Consider the following 17,089-nt stretch of genomic DNA (forward strand, 5'->3'; position numbering starts at 1 on the left):
TTTAACCCACTGAGCCACCCAGGCGCCCCTGCTGAGAATCTTTTAAGAACTGCTTCTGGGAAAACAATGTCTGTAAAGTTCAAAATCAAAAAGTTCTTATGATCTCTTCTCAGTCTGTATTTGGCTTTTGGAGAGCAAATGACTTGCAGGCATACACCTGAAAGACCAGACTTCTAAGGCATAGATATGTAGGATGCTTTAGCAGACAATCCAAAATGCTCTTGTTTACTTCTAAGTATGAACAGGGGTCAGGGAATTATATCCATATTTAAAATCCTAGATCACTTTCTTATGAAGTAGACATGTATTTCTCTGTGAATCAAGATAGTTTTCAGTGGTATTTATATTTTCACCCACTTTGCAAAAGGATAGGACTTTCCTTCCTACAAATTCAAGGAAAGTGATAATAATAGATATTTTTAGAGAATTTACTGAGATTTGTTTGAATCAGTGCTTTCCAGTCTCACATTTTCAGATGTAAATGCCAGTGAAGGGTTAGCAAACTATGTAACTAAAGGGGGCATATGTGTGACGAGGATATTTTCCTGACTAACTGAAAACCTGAAGACCATCCACAACTGATGCTCAGGTAATCGCACTTACAACCTCCTGTTTTAGGTTCATCAGATCTATTTGACACTTATTCTGTTATCTTAAGGATTATACCTTCTGGTGTGGTGTATTAAAATTTAAGCAAGAGTTTTAAAAAAAAGCAATATTTAGTTTATATTGTATATTATAAACAGAATCTGTGTTTTTGAAAAATGCATGTAAAAATAATAAAATCTTTAGGCTGCCAGTGACTTTCCAGCCTAAAATCTTGAAGAAAATCCCATCCTTGAAATTAGCATCTCTTAAAATTTTTTAGATTCACCTGAATCAGGTAAAGTAAGTTTGTAATAAGGCACATGTTGAGTACATCAATAGAAATGTATATATTTAGTATATACTTACCTTGGTTTACCTATAAGAGAATGCCATTTTACAAAGCTGGTGGTAACTCATAAGGAAAGAACAGGACTTTTAGGCAGTACTACAAAATTACAAACTGGCTTATTTAATTTTGGTAGCATGGAAAAAGACTATTTATTTAAAATTAAGTGTTAAGGGGCACCTGGGTGGCTCAGTGAGTTAAGCTTCTGCCTTCAGCTCCGGTCGTGATCTCGGGGTCCTGGGATAGAGTGCTACATCCCTCTCTCTGCTTGCCTTTCTGCCTGTCTCTTTGTCAAATAAATAAATAAATAAATAATCTTTTAAAAAAATTATGGGGGCGCCTGGGTGACTCAGAGGTCTAAGCCTCTGCCTTCGGCTCAGGTCATGATCTCAGGGTCCTGGGATCAAGTCCCACATCGGGCTCTCTGCTCAGCAGGGAGCCTGCTTCCTCCTCTCTCTCTCTCTGCTGGCCTCTCTGCCTACTTGTGATCTCTGTCTGTCAAATGAATAAATAAAATCTTTAAAAAAAATTATGGGAGAACTATAACTTGTATACAATTTTGAGAATACAACTTGATGTTTTCATGTTAAAAAGGGAGACTAGTGGGGCACGTGGGTGGCTCAGTTGTTAAGCTCCTGTTTTTGACTCACTTCATGATCTCAGGGTCCTGGGATTGAGCCCCACATCAGGCTCCCTGCTTGGCAGGAAGTCTGTTCTCCCTCTCCCCCTCCCTACTTGTGTTCCCTCTCTCACAAGAATGTCTTCAATTTCCATTAGTGTCTTTTTCTTTATTTATTTACATTATAAAGTTTAATTGCTGTGGAATTTACCTTAAAACATTTTGGGCTCAGTGGGTTAAAGCCTCTGCCTTTGGCTCTGTCAGGCCCCACAGGGAACTCTCTGCTCAGCAGGGAGCCTGCTTCCTCCCTCTCTCTCCGCCTGCCTCTCTGCCTATTTGTGATCTCTGTCAAATAAATAAATTAAATCTTAAAAAAAAAAAGAAACAGACATATTTTTTTAATTATTTTTCAAAATTTCACTGACAAAAGAAATCTACTTTTTTAATATGTTCAACTATTTTTGCCTTATAACATAGCTAGCACGATAGGTTTCTCAAGCTCAATCAATAGTACACACCCACACCAACCTTTATAGTTCAAAGAATATTATTTGCAATCCTAATCACCCAACTCACAATTTAAGCAGACATGTTTTTGTTTCTCTTTTTTTAAATGCAACTACCTTCCTCCATCCTCTGCCTCCAGCCAATTTAGGAGGAAGTCCCATAACTTGTGGAAAAATGGAACTTTACTTGGAACAGAAGCCTGCCGTGACTAAAGAACACAATGGAAAATAATATGCAAAATAAATTTCCTGCATTAAATTAATGCCACTACTATCTAAATGTTATAAAGAACAGTGGCACAATTTCTTCCTAGAAAATAGTAATTTTTAAATCATTATATTTTCAAAATTTAATCAAAAGTACTTTTTAGTATTTCCAAATAAAAGAATATTTGAAAAGATTAAAAAATCATCCCAAAATCAGTAATGATTCCTAAAGGGAAAAAATGTAATAATATTGATTTATAAATTAGCCATTGTGATTTGTTTCATTAGGTTCATATTTTGTTTTAGGTTTTAAATGATTGTGTTTATATTGTCAATGTTTTCATCCAAATATTTTTTCTTTTTCAGATGCTCAGTTATTTGTGCATAACCCACAATTTATGGAAAGTCAGAGAAACATCTCAGAATTCATCCTTTTGGGACTTTCTTATAACCAAAACATACAAAAATTTTGCTTTGTTTTCTTCTCATTTTGTTATATTTCCGTCTTGGTGGGAAATCTCCTAATTCTTGTCTCTGTTCGAAGCAGTGACCTTTTTTACCAACCGATGTACTATTTCCTCAGCCACTTATCCTTTATGGACATTTGCTACACCTCCTGTGTGACACCCAAACTGATTGGTGACCTGCTACTGGCTAGAAAAACCATCTCTTATGATAACTGCATGTTACAGGTCTTTGCCTTGCACTTCCTGGGAATGATTGAAATCCTCATTCTTACAGTCATGGCCTTTGATCGCTACGCTGCCATCTGCAAACCTCTCCACTACCTGCTTATCATGAACAGGACAAGGTGCCATCTCCTAGTGTTGGCTGCGTGGGCTGGTGGGGCTCTCCATTCTTTTTCTCAGTTTTCTCTGATAATTGGGTTGCCCTTCTGTGGCCCCAATGAAATCAATCACTACTATTGTGATATCTTCCCTCTGCTGAAAGTTGCCTGCACTGATACATACATCAGTGGTGTCCTTGTGGTTGCCAATTCAGGAATGGTCGCTTTAGTAACCTTTGTTCTCTTGTTTGGGTCTTATGTTGTTATATTACTGAGTTTAAGAAATCTCTCAGCTGAGGGAAGACGCAAAGCTCTCTCTACCTGTGGGTCTCATATCACTGTGGTCATCTTATTTTTTGGACCTTCAATCTTTGCCTACCTTCGACCTCCTACCACTTTCCCTGAGGACAAAATATTTGCACTATTTTACACCATCATTGCTCCTATGTTCAATCCCCTAATCTATACTCTGAGAAATACAGAGATGAAAAAAGCCATGAGAAGTGTTTGGTGTCAAAGAATATTTTCAGAAGAAAAGCACAATTGACTTGTCCTACTCAATAAATGCTAAAAACTTCAGGCAGGAGCAAAAATGAACTTGAAATCAGAGAGCTCTGATCATTCAGATCATTGAAACCAAACATTCACTTAATGAATGTCGGAGATGATAAGCTGAGGAATTATGGGTAAGGAGACAATTTTACTAGTGGAACTGGGATTGGGTAGGAAAATAAGTATATTAAAAATATTCTAGGCTAAAGGAATGACGGTGGCCATGTCACATACAGTAAGCATTTCTGAAGCTGTGAGGCTGCTTATGAACTTTAATATTTATTTGCATATGAAATTTATAGATTTGACAACATTTGATTATTCTGTAGAGATGGAGATTAAAAGTGGTTTTCAGAAATTAAAAAAAAGATTTTTTTTTGTTATTGAACTTTATTTTCTGTAGGATATTCATCTAAGTCTTATGTGAAATAAATTATGTGATGAAAAAAAATCCATCACATAAATTATGTAATAATAATTTGGTTCTAAACCAAAGTAAAAGCAAAGAAAAAGGTGTGTTCATATTTGCCCTGTGGGAACTGCCGCACCCTCCGACCCCATCTCCCTTAACGTGTCATAGATAGAGACAAAGGGAGAGGGTGAAATTTTCATTTCTGTTGTCATGTTTATTGCATCACAGATACTCACAATGTGGAAAGACAAGATGAGAAAAGTAGTAGAGCATATCCCATTTCCGTAGAGCTGGGTTAGTTGAGTGACCTCAAAACTGTGCGTTTGGGAGAAAAAGCACATATCAGCTTGCCTTGTCACATAGACCTGAGAAATACATTCCATTTCCAATAGGGCCAACTGAACTTTTTCAAGATAGAAATTTTACTTCAATATAATTCTTGTATATATATATATATATATATATATATATATATATATATATACTTTTTTCATCTTAAAGTGAGAAAGGAAATAATAAATGAAAACACAGTTTTTTGTGATAATAAAGATATACTACCACCATTTTGTATTGGCTTGACTCTTGTTCATATCAGCAAACAACTAGTATCTTATATTCTTCATTTAGAACACAAAACTGATAAGTAAAGTTATTAATGTCACTTAAATATGAAATGATAAATTGAAATTGCATTTGAGAAATTGATTAGTGGCTAGGACTCATGGGATAGCTATTACTTAAGACATTAATCATCTACAACAGAAGTCTTATGACTATTTCCATATTCTTTTCTCAATGGCACTGTCTTCATGGTGCTCTCTTCTTGACCATCTTCTAGAAGAAAGGAACTCACAGAGAAGATAATATGTTATTTAGAGAAATTTAATTTATAATAAATTCTTCCAAACTGCTAAAGTTGATGTTTAACTACACAAGATAGGCAGCTAGCAAATGCATGTTTAATTACCTTTGGAGTTGCCCGGATTCTATCCAAACTTAACGTATACAAAATGCATTTTGTGAATAAACACAGCTAGACTTTTTACAATATATCACAGCAGCCTTTATCAAGAGCATAGTCTTCTTTCAACAACTTTCTTCCTGCTGTGCTTTATGACTGAATATTAACTCATTCATCATTTTTAAGTCATAGCCCATTTATGGTACATTGACCTCTTAAGTGTTACCATAACTATTAAGACTTTTGTAATGACACCTCTACGTTAGAGGACAGTGGTGTATGGGAGCAAATGCTCTTCCTTGGTGAGGAAGTAAAGCAAGAAAGATTCAGGGGTAAGGGCTGCAGAGCAGAGCCTGGAGATGACGGCATGGTTTGGAGGTGACTAGGAACTCAATGGACATCCATGGAAGTTCTGGGCTGAGAATAGGAATAATGGTGAACACATGACCTCGTCTGGGGAAGGTTTCTTTGATTAAAGTATTAGAATGCCTTAAATCAGGTTTCAGTGGGGTGACCTAGGTCAAAGGGTAGAAACCTCCAGTTAGGAGAAGAATCAGTTCTGAGGACCTAACCACAATATGGTGATAACAGTTAATAATACAGTTTTGTCTACTTCAAAGCTGCTGAGAGTGGAGCATTCTTGCCACACACACACACAGTAGTGAACTATAGAAAGGGACGGTAATAATGTATTCATAATAATTCCACAATGTATATGCATATAAAATCATCACACTGTCCACCTCAGATATACACAATATATTTGTCAATGAGTCCTCAATAAGGTTTAAAAAACAAACAAACAAAAAAAACCCCGATCTCCTTAGGAGAGTGGGAATAGACCAGACCAAAAGGAAACACCTAGACTTGCTTTCAAGTTAATTCTCTGAAGGCAAATCCAACTTCACACTCTACCCTGGGTTGCCTCAGTGCCTTGAATATGGCTTTAGGGTTGTTTCATTAAGTATTCTTCTCATATTTAACTTGTGATATAGAATACACTTAGACAGAGAGAGATGAAGGCTGGGGTTGGGATAGAGAACTGGACAGGAAATACCCCTGTAACTTCCGTATGAATCAAAAGTAGAACAGGGCCATCATCTCCACAGTCTACCATCCTGTGCTCACCGCTCCCCTTCCCAGAACTAAATATTCTCTTGACATTGATCTGCAATCTCCTTCTTGCCTAGTGACCTTGGTCAGTCAAGTATTTATCTTAGCTATTACAGAGTTTTCTTGTGGGTCAAATAAGAACACAGTGAGTCTTTGTGAAGACTAAACAGGAGCACTTAGTGTAGGACACCCTGCAAACCCTCATTTAAAGATTTTCAAATGCAAATTTTGTTCACATGCAAATTTTCATTTTCAAATAACTTTTTAAAAATGTTCTAAATCAGAGACACTTGAGTGGTTTAGTCCCTTAAGCATCCAACTCTTGACTTCTACTCAGCTCCCGATCTCACGATCCTGGGATCAAGCCCTGGGTCAGTGGGGAGCCTGCTTGAGGTTTCTCTCCCTCTCCCTCTGCCCTTTCCCGTGCTTGTGCTCTTTTTCATTCCGTCTTTAAAAATAAATATTTATTTTTCTCTAAGCTAAAAATAATACAAAATAATCCTAAGCTTTATTAGTTTATAATTTTCCCAGAAATTTACCTACATACTTGGAAGTCCTCTATAACTCATTGCCACTCTTTTAGAGACTATAATAAAGATGGTTTTTAAGATGACATAAAGATCATTATCTACCATGAGGGCCAAGGCTGTCTAAACTTCTGTCAGTTTATAGAGATCAAAGAAAGGATTAGGCCCTCAAGTTTGTTTCCAAGACAGAATTCCTTAAGTGCAGGAGAATATGGTCCCTGGGGCCCCGGAGCAAGTTCTAGTGACAAATTCCTAAATGGCATGCAACATTAATTGTGGCTTGCACACTGTTTATAATCCGGATCCAATCCTAGCTGCAATTTGTCAACTTAGATCTAAAGGAAATCAACCTGGTGAACTTCTGTTTGGGAAGGTAAATCCAAACTTCTTAGAAAGAATAGTGCTCTAGGATAAGAGAAATATAATTTATAATGTACTCTCTATAAAGTATTAATTAATCATGTGAGTTTGGGCATCTCTAGGGCTAATTTTAATGATGAAAATATAGATTGTGATTTGATCCCTTTGGATATAAAATGATTCCATTAGACTTCCAACTGTCGCTCTGAATATATGACTCATTGTGAGAATGTTGGTTGAGTGATGTCAGTTGTCTCTAAAATAATGCCAGCTTTTTTTCTGTGAATGGCTGATGAATTATACTGAGTGAAATGTGAATTCAAGAAGCTGAAATGAAATGCTCTGGACTGTAGGTGAATGACCAGAATTTCAGTGAAGAAAGGGGGGACACCAGAAGCAAGAAGTAGGAATGGATCCACAAAAAGTGAAAGAACATGAGGTGAATTATTTCTCTTCCCTTCCCATTATCTGACTGTGTGAGATCTGCTAAGTATATTTTTGCCTCCACAGTACAGCTAGCTGACTGACTTTCAGTTAAAGCTAAATACAGGCATCTTCTCTGAATTTTATAGCCTAGCTTGTTTTGAGGTTGAGGCAGTGATAAATTCAAAGTGCTGCCCATTGAAATTGATATACGACATTCTAAGATACAGGCAGACAGCAACGGGGAGTGATGTTTCGGTGGACAACAAATTTCAAATTACAAAAACAAAAACAAAAACAAAACAAAACAAAAAAAAAAAACATTTTTAGAACTTGTGGGGGTGGGCTGAAAAAGAATTGATTAAGAAAATGCGATTCACAGGTTGCTAGAAAAGTGATAAAGCCCAAATTGAAAAGACAAATATACTCCCTGCACTAACCCTATCATGGTTATTGATAACTCCTTCCTCAAAACAAACAAGCTCCAAGAATTCAAGAATTAAGTGAACCTATGACCCTATGCAGGTCACCAAAAAAATCAAATGAAAATATCTCAAAACTTGAGTCTCGTTTTATCTTATCTCTGTTTATTTTGTTGCCTGCCCTTGTTTCTGGGAATAAGCCTTAGGACAATAATTTCAATTATGGAGTATTTTATTTATAGACCATTTGAAATCATTGAAGCTATTTATTTTAATTATTTACAAACATTTGCTGAGTATTGGTTAAATAAATGGTAGCCTGTATTTGACAAGATATAGGACAAAGATAAAATAATTAGAAATATTTATCAAATCCATACAATGTACTGGGTGACTTTCACATTTTATCTCACAGCAGTCTCAGGAGGTAGATGTACCCACCAGTGATGTACTTATCTATTGCCAGTACGAAGATCTGAGATAAAAACAATAAATGCCAAAGATCATACAGATCGGGGATACCCAGCAAGAATTGAAAGCTTAATTTGTGCAAATACCTTTTAGTATTTCAAGACAGAATATAAGACTGTCTCTCTGTTCTTTGGAAACTTAGGATCACAAAACTTAACACTATATTGGGTTTAGTTTGGCATAAATTAAAAATGAAAATATTGGGGTCAGTGAGGCACTCGTTTAAGTCCTTAGAGTATCTCATATCTATTGAGTATTCACTATGTATCAGTAACTATGCTAAGTACATAATGTTTTGCTAAGTATGTTACTAAGTGAGACATGTTGCTTCAGATGGTCAGAATCTACTAATTATGTCTGTGGTCGGGCTAATTACTTAATTTCTCTATGATTCAGTTTCATTTTTAAAATGAGCTTATTAGAAATATTTACTTCTCAAAATTATTGGGAGAATTTAAAAAGTTTATGTTATGCATGTGGAATGCTCAAATTGCAAGCTTTTATACAAATTATTAAACCTACTGACAGTGTAGTAAAGTAATGAAATGAGATCATACGCTCATTCATAACAAACCCAGAATTTATTATATTCATTATGATCAAGGTATTTCAAAACTTTGACAATAGCAGAGAGCCCAAAGTTTAAGCAAAGTCTTAACTGAAAGATATAAATCATCAAGACTAGATTTGTCCTTTTTAAGAAGGGGCCTCTAGAACAAGTGAACACAAATTCCTACAGTGAAGGAGGAACTACAGCAGGGAGTAAATGATGACCTCTTTCTTCTAACCACTGCTCTTACAGAAGGACTATTTGTGGCTGGAGTAGCATATCCAAGGACGTGACAAGATTTAGTGCATTTTCTTCCCGAAGAGTAAGTTGCATTCTCTAAAATAATAGAGATTTTTAAAAAAATATTATTTATTTATTTATTTATTTATTTATTTGACAGACAGACATCACAAGTAGGCAGAGAGGCAGGCAGAAGTCGAGGAAGAAGCAGGCTCCCCGCTGAGCAGAGAGCCCGATGTGGGCCTCCATCCCAGAACTCTTGGATCATGAGCTGAGCCAAAGGCAAAGGCTTTAACCCACTGAGCCACCCAGGCGCCCAATAGAGATTTTTTAATTCTCTATTCTCACTCTTTGTAATTGGGCTACATATGCAGGAGAGAGGAACAGATTGGGATTGCAGTTTTGTTTGAATATTTTCTGCATTTTATAGACTAAGATAGTTTGTTGTAATTTATTGTCTCATTTTGTCATCTGCATATCAATATTAGAATGGCTGAAATAGTTTAAGGATCACGATTTTGGAGGTTGTCTGGTTTTGAATGAAATAATTAGGTAATTGGAGGAAAGACATCTTTAACATTAAATTTCTTCTGTTCCAGGTATGGACTCAGGCTCTAGATCCAGAAAACTCTGATTTCAAATTCTGTTTTGCTAAATACTAGTTAGGTGATCTATATATACTTTATCAGGAAATCTTCAACTAATTGTTATCTCCATAAGGTATTACCACTCTTTTTTTTTTTTTTTTTTTAAGATTTTATTTATTTATTCGACAGAGAGAGATCACAAGTAGGCAGAGAGGCAGGCAGAGAGAGAGAGGAGGAAGCAGGCTCCCTGCTGCGCAGAGAGCCTGATGCGGGACTCGATCCCAGGACCCTGAGATCATGACCTGAGCCGAAGGCAGGGGCTTAACCCACTGAGCCACCCAGGCGCCCAAGGTATTACCACTCTTGTACATGCATCACACTGATCTTAATACCATATTCATTAGGATAGTAATTTTTTCAAAGTTCTCATGCATCTATCTCTAAATTTGAAATTCATAACTCTCTGATTTATTTAGGAACAAATAATTTGCTTATGTTTTAGACAAACAAAAGTGTTGAGGGAAATGAAGTTTGGACTTCACATTGAAAATTGATGACTGAGTTGACAATAGAAATCAGAGGTCCTCTTGCACTCTAAAATTGAGAAGCCAGAGTGGCACCTGGTGGTTCAGACTTCTAAGCATCAACTCCTTGGTTTTGGCTTTAAGTCATGATCTCAGCTTCTGAGATCAGGCTCTGGGCTCAGTGGCAAGTCAGATTGAGGATTCACTCCCTCTCTCTTTGCCCCTCCCCGTTCCTATGCTCTTTCCTAAACAAACAAACAAACAAATAAATAAATAAATCTTTAATGAACTAATATTGAGAAGCTAGAAATATATGTGGTAGTTCCCACTTGATGAACCACATGATATTGTGGAATAGTGTGACTCTTAATCTCACAAAACAAACTGAGGGTTACTGGGGGGAGGGGGTTTGGGAGAAGGGGGTGGTATTATGGACATTGGGGAGGGTATGTGTTTTGGTGAGTGCTGTGAAGTGTGTAAACCTGGTGATTCACAGACCTGTACCCCTGGGGATAAAAATATATGTTTATAAAAAATAAAAAATTATATTAAAAAAAAAAAGAAAGAAAAAGAGGCAAATGAAGCATTATCTGTGGACTCAAGTTTGGAGAAAATAAATTGAACCACATATTTAGCATTACAGTTTTGTTATAAGGTTATACCACATTTCATCAGTTGAAAATTTAATTTTGTATCAAATTAAGACAGAATGATGGACTTTACCTACATATTCTAACAATTAATTTGCATTGAGGATTAATTTCAGGTATGTAGTAGAATTTTCTTGGTTAATTTTGGGGAAGGGGAAAAAGAAAAACAATTCAGGTGATTGTGTATTTCTACGCACATGATTGAGATAATGGTTTTATTTATGTCGATCCAAAGGAACAAGCAATTACTTTAAAAGATGACCAAGCAAGTATTTCAAATATTATTTTTAAAATAATGTGTTTATTTAGAGGTAAGAAGAAATTTTCATGGTATCATTGGAGGCATGAAAACTAACTTTACAATGATTCTTGCTAAGCTAATTTTAAATCCTAAAATTGTACCAAAGAAATAAATTCATTTGTTTCAAGGCTGCATTACAAAGGAATTTTATATTTGGTGGGTGATACAGTCGACTTAATTTCTAAAAGAGGGTGATAAGGGGAGAATTTAAAAATTAATTGATGAGAAACTGTAGCAACAATATCAGGGCAGAAGATATATCAAAACTTCTAAAGAAAGATGGTAAATATAAATGATGCCTTTTAAGGTCAAAACTTACAGAAAAACAATTGTATCATGGGTTACCAATTCAATGTTACTTTTTCATTAGCACTGAGACTTTAACTAAGTTAGCAGAAGCTATGATCAACTGCAACTAAATTGCCTGTCTCTTCACATATCAAGTCCTGTAGGTTTAATAAAACTGGTGAATGATGAAGAGACTGAAGCTATTTTCATTCATTCTATGTATTTTCTATATACTGTTTATATATTTTTTTATTTTTTAAGATTTTCTTTAAGTAATCTCTATGCCCTACATAGGGCTCAAACTCACAACATCACGATTAAGAGTTTCACGTTCCATTAAGCCAGCCAAGTGTCCTGTATTTTCTACATACTTTTAATTAAAATCAATTCTATTTAGAACAAGGAGATTAGGTTAGTACAGATCTCAAAGTTATCTTCCTGGTCAAAATAATTTTATGGCATTGAAATTTCATTTTCTGAGGTGCCTGGGTGGCTTGGTGGGCTAAAGCCTCTGTCTTCGGCTCATGTCATGATCCCAAGGTCCTGGGATTGAGCCCTGCATTGGGCTCTCTGCTCAGCAGGGAGCCTGCTTCCTCCTCTGCCTACTTCTGATCTCTCTCTGTCAAATAAATAAATAAAATCTTTTAAAAAATTTAAAATAAATAAAATTTCATTTTCTACAGGGAGCCATATTTACTTCACTTCATTATTGACAGCTTTACTGATTAGGTAACACTAGCACTTATACTCTTATGGTTAATAAAGCAAGGGTCATTTCTTGATTTTTTTTTTTTTTTTTTTTTTTTTTTTAGTTTCTCAACCATTTTGTGGCAAAATTCAGTCAGGTTTTTTTTTTATTATTTTACAAATGAGATCATTTAAATTTTTTAAAATTTGGTATCCAAAGTCACACACAGGTATAATTAGTAATGGAAGCTTGGTCCCAACTGTTTCTCTTCATATAAACATTTTCCTACACATTTTTTCTTTGAATTATGCAGTGTCAAGATTCTTTAAGGGTCTGTCAAAAGACATGATTTGAATAAATATCAAAAAGAACTCCGTACTATAATTCAGACCGATGGGAAGAAATTGACTTGTGAATTATGGTACAGTGAGTCAGGAGAAAAACCATAAAGGTAAACTGCCTTCCATTCTTCTTATTAGTTTTATTTTATATATATATATATATATATATATATAATATATTTTATTTTCTTAATTTCAGTGTACCAGAATTTATTGTTTATGCACAACACCCAGTGCTCCATGCAATACATGCCCTCCATAATACCCACCACCAGGCTCACCAAACCTCCCACCCCCCGCTCCTTCAAAACCCTCAGATTGTTTTTCAGAGTCTTTAGTCTCTCATGGTTCATCTCCCCTTCCAATTTCTCTCAACCCTCTTCTCCACTCCATGCTATTTGTTATGCTCCACAAATAAGTGAAACCATATGATAATTGACTCTCTCTGCTTAACTTATTTCACTCAGCATAATCTCTTCGAGTCTCATCCATGTTGCTACAAAAGTTGGGTATTCATCCTTTCTGATGGAGGCATAATACTCCATAGTGTATATGGACCACATGTTCCTTATCCATTCATCCATCGAAGGGCATCTAGTTCTTTCCACAGTTTTGCAACTGTGGCCATTGCTGCTATGAACATTGGGGTACAGATGGCCCTTCTTCTCACTACATCTGTATCTGTGGGGTAAATATCCAGTAGTGCAATTGCAGGGTCATATTGAAGCTCTATTTGTAATTTCTTGAGGAATTTCCACATTGTTTTCCAAAGTGGCTGCACCAACCTGCATTCCCACCAACAGCGTAAGAGGGTTCCCCTTTCTCCACATCCTTTCCAAAACATATTGTTTACTGTATTGTTAATTTTGGCCATTCTAACTGGCTTAAGGTGGTATCTCAATGTGGTTTTGATTTTAAACTCCCTGATGGCTAGTGATGATGAACACTTTTTCATGTGTTTGATAGACATTTGTATGTCTTCATTGGAGAAGTGTCTGTTCAGGTCTTCTGCCCATTTTTTGACATGATTATCTGTTTTGTGTGTGTTGAGTTTGAAAAGTTCTTTCTAGATCCTGGATATCAACCTTTTGTCTGTACTGTTATTTGCAAATATCTTCTTCCATTCAGTGGTCTGCCTCTTTGTTTTGACTGTTTCCTGTGCTATACAGAAGCTTTTGATCTTGATGAAATCCAAAAAGTTCACTTTTGCTTTTGTTTCCTTTGCCTTTGGAGATATATCTTGAAAGAAGTTGCTGTGGCTGATATTGAAGAGGTTACTGCCTAGGTTCTCCTCTATGATTCTGATGGATTCCTGCCTCACGCTGATGTCTTTTATTCATTTCAAGTTTATCTTTGTGTATGGTGTAAGCGAATGGTCGAGTTTCATTCTTCTACATATAGCTGTCCAATTTTCCCAGCACCATTTATTGAAGAGACTGTCTTTTTCCACTGCATATTCTTTCCTGCTTTGTCGAAGATTATTTGACCATAGAGTTGAGGGTCCATATATGGGCTCTCTACTCTGTTCCACTGGTCTATGTGTCTGTTTTTATGCCAGTACCATGCTGTCTTGGTGATCACAGCTTTTTAGTAATGCTTGAAATCATGCAATGGGATACCCCCAGTTTTGTTTTTCTATTTCAACATTTCCTTAGCGATTCTGGGTCTCTTCTGATTTCATATAAATTTTAGAATTTTTTTAAATGAGCATTTTATTTATTTGACAGAGAGCAAGATAACAAGTAGGCAGAGAGGCAGGCAGAGGGCGAGGAAGAAGAAGGCTCCCTGCTGAGCAGATAGCTCATCAGGAGACTAGATCCCAGGACTCTGAGACCATGACCTGAGCCTAAGGCAGAGGATTTAACCCACCGAGCCACCTGGGTGCCCATCTTAGTTTTAACCATCTCTTTATTCTGTGGTTCATTTAAGTATATGATTTGTATTGATATCCTATATAAAAATAAACATTTAATTCAAAAGGTCAGGATCTTACTTTCCTAAATCACTACATAAAGATAAATCAGCAATCAAAAAATTATTCAAACCAACTCAGAGGCCTCCTGCAGAGATTTTTTATCTTCCACTTTGTAAATATATTTCTATCATATAAATCTCTAGTTCATTTTCTACCTCACCCTGAAACTATTTTGGGGAAGCACATAGTCCACTAGTGACCACTGCCAAGCTTTACGTTTGCTTCTGTATCATTTAATAGCAACTTTAATGACTTATACTTGCCTCTTTTTAACAAATGTGTGTTTGTAAGCACCCAGAAAAATGTTCTTTCTGAGGACTTTGTTGTATATCCTTTAGAAATGAGAAACATTTGTCAACTAATAATAATTTTTTTAATTTTTTTAATTTACTGATTGAATTCATTCATAAAGCATGTCAAGATTGAACATAATGTTCTAAAAAACTGACTTATGAGAAATCATCACAAAACTAATCTGAAAAAATTATTAAATATCAGATTTTGTTTTCTAAAATGCTGCTGTCATATCCATTAATTAGAGCTTCATAATGTCAGGGTCATCATCTATATTCTCCATGCACATGTCTGGCACTAACTTGTGCATTATGTCTTTTCAGGAGACTGTTAAGCGTTTTTACCGCACCAGATCATGGAAAATAAGAATAACGTCACTGTGTTTATTCTCTTGGGACTCTCTCAAAACAAGAACATTGAAATCCTCTGCTTTGTATTGTTTTTATTTTGCTACGTTGCTATTTGGGTGGGAAACTTGCTCATAATAATTTCTGTCATGTGTAGTCCACTAATGAACCAACCCATGTATTTCTTCCTTAATTGCCTCTCACTCTCCGACCTTTGCTACACCTCAACAGTGACACCTAAACTAATGGCTGATTTACTGGCAGAAAGGAAGACCATTTCCTACAGTAACTGCATGACACAGCTTTTTATCCTGCACTTTCTTGGAGGTGTGGAGATCTTCATCCTCACAGGAATGGCCTATGACCGCTACGTGGCCATCTGTAAGCCCCTGCACTACACCGTCATTATGAGCCGAGAGAGGTGTCAAGCAATCATCACAGCCTGTTGTACTGGGGCCTTAATCCACTCTGCCAGTCAGTTCCTCCTCACCATCTTCCTACCCTTCTGTGGCCCCAATGAGATAGATCACTACTTCTGCGACGTGTATCCTTTACTGAAGCTGGCCTGCACAGACACATACAGAATTGGTCTCTTGGTCGTTGTTAATTCAGGACTGATTGCTCTGGTGACTTTTGTGATTTTGATGGTGTCCTATTTTCTGATATTATACACCCTTAGGGCTTATCCTGCAGAGAGCCGCTCCAAAGCTCTTTCCACTTGCAGTTCCCATGTCACAGTTGTGGTTCTGTTCTTTGTGCCTGTTCTCTTCATTTACATTCGGCCCGCCACAACTTACCCAGAAGACAAAGTGTTTGCTCTTTTCTACACCATCATTGCCCCCATGTTCAATCCTCTGATCTACACACTGAGAAACATGGAGATGAAGAATGCCATGAAGAAAATGTGGTATCATCATTTGTTTTGGGAGGAGAAGTAACTTGTATTAAGAGCATTCTAGAATTTCATTTTAGGGTTCTATCTTGAATTGTTTTGAGAAGGGAAGTAACTTGTATTAAGAGCATTCTAAAATTTCATTTTAGGGTTCTATCTAGAATTAAGAAGAAATGACATCATGACTGCAAAAGCCAACCACAGGTTGGAGATCAGAATCTTTAGCATTTCCTCAGAACTCTCCTGACTGGATAAATTTATTATTTTTAAAGGTGTTTTTTCTTCTTTTTTATTGAATTATTATTGACATACAACATCCTGTCCACTTCAGGTATACATCACAGTAATTCAATATTTTATACACTTTGAAATTATCTTCACAATAAGTCTAATTATCATCTATTATAATATTATTATAATATTATAATATTATTGATGATTGGACAATTTTCACTTATTTTTTCATTTCATTTTGTTTCTAATCTCCTCAAATACTAGTTTCAATTAACACTCAATTTGATACTTTATGCTGAACATGTAATAAAGTCTTCTTTCTCCTCCTCTTGACTTCTATTATCACTACAGTTTGCACTCCAATTGATAGAAATGATAGGAAACTTTATGATTAGAAATACCCAACTTTTGTAGCAACATGGACAGCACTGGAAGAGATTATGCTGAGTGAAATGAGTTAAGAAGAGAGAGTCAATTATCATATGGTTTCACTTATTTGTGGAGCATAACAAATAACATGGTGGACATGGGGAGATGGAGAGGAGAAGGAAGTTGAGGGAAATTGGAAGGGGAGGTGAACCATGAGAGGTTATGGACTCTGAAAAACAACCTGAGGGTTTGGAAGGGGCTGGGGGTGGGAGGTTGGGTGAGCCAGGTGGTGGGTATTAGAGAGGGCACCTACTGCATGGAGCACTGGGTATGGTGCAAAAACAATGAATACTGTTACGCTGAAAAGAAATTAAAAAAAAAAAAAGAATTATAGGTAGATTTTATTTCCAGCATCTCAGAGGAGAGCAAATAAAGTAGGTTTTTGAGCTGAGAATAATAGGTACATGAGCTATTCAGCATTCATAAACACTCTTCTATATGATATTTGAGCCTAG

General features: G+C 36.2%; 2 protein-coding genes across 3 annotated transcripts; both read left to right on the forward strand.

Moving 5' to 3' along the window:
- Positions 1-2,664: 2,664 nt before the first annotated feature.
- Positions 2,665-3,600, forward strand: LOC309872892 (olfactory receptor 4P4-like; the record flags this gene model as incomplete). Its single annotated transcript, XM_082747860.1, has 1 exon — positions 2,665-3,600. One exon carries the CDS (start codon positions 2,665-2,667, stop codon positions 3,598-3,600), a length of 936 nt encoding a protein of 311 aa, XP_082603986.1.
- Positions 3,601-6,941: 3,341 nt separating this feature from the next.
- LOC309872944 (olfactory receptor 4P4-like) lies at positions 6,942-16,242 on the forward strand. Of its 2 annotated transcripts, none has more exons than XM_082747910.1 (2): positions 6,942-6,991; positions 15,056-16,242. In XM_082747910.1, exon 2 carries the CDS (start codon positions 15,088-15,090, stop codon positions 16,015-16,017), a length of 930 nt encoding a protein of 309 aa, XP_082604036.1. In that variant the 5' UTR covers positions 6,942-6,991; positions 15,056-15,087; the 3' UTR covers positions 16,018-16,242. The 2 variants fall into 2 exon arrangements, with proteins under 2 accessions (XP_082604036.1, XP_082604035.1); XM_082747909.1 differs by lacking the exon at positions 6,942-6,991 and adding an exon at positions 7,328-7,417.
- Positions 16,243-17,089: the final 847 nt, after the last annotated feature.

The sequence above is a fragment of the Mustela nivalis genome (genome assembly GCF_964662115.1).
Source record: "Mustela nivalis genome assembly, chromosome: 9".
Classification (NCBI taxonomy): domain Eukaryota; kingdom Metazoa; phylum Chordata; class Mammalia; order Carnivora; family Mustelidae; genus Mustela; species Mustela nivalis.

Excerpts from the sequence above, each read along its gene's own strand:
- LOC309872944 (XM_082747910.1), top strand. The coding sequence starts at position 15,088 with ATGGAAAATAAGAATAACGTCACTGTGTTTATTCTCTTGGGACTCTCT.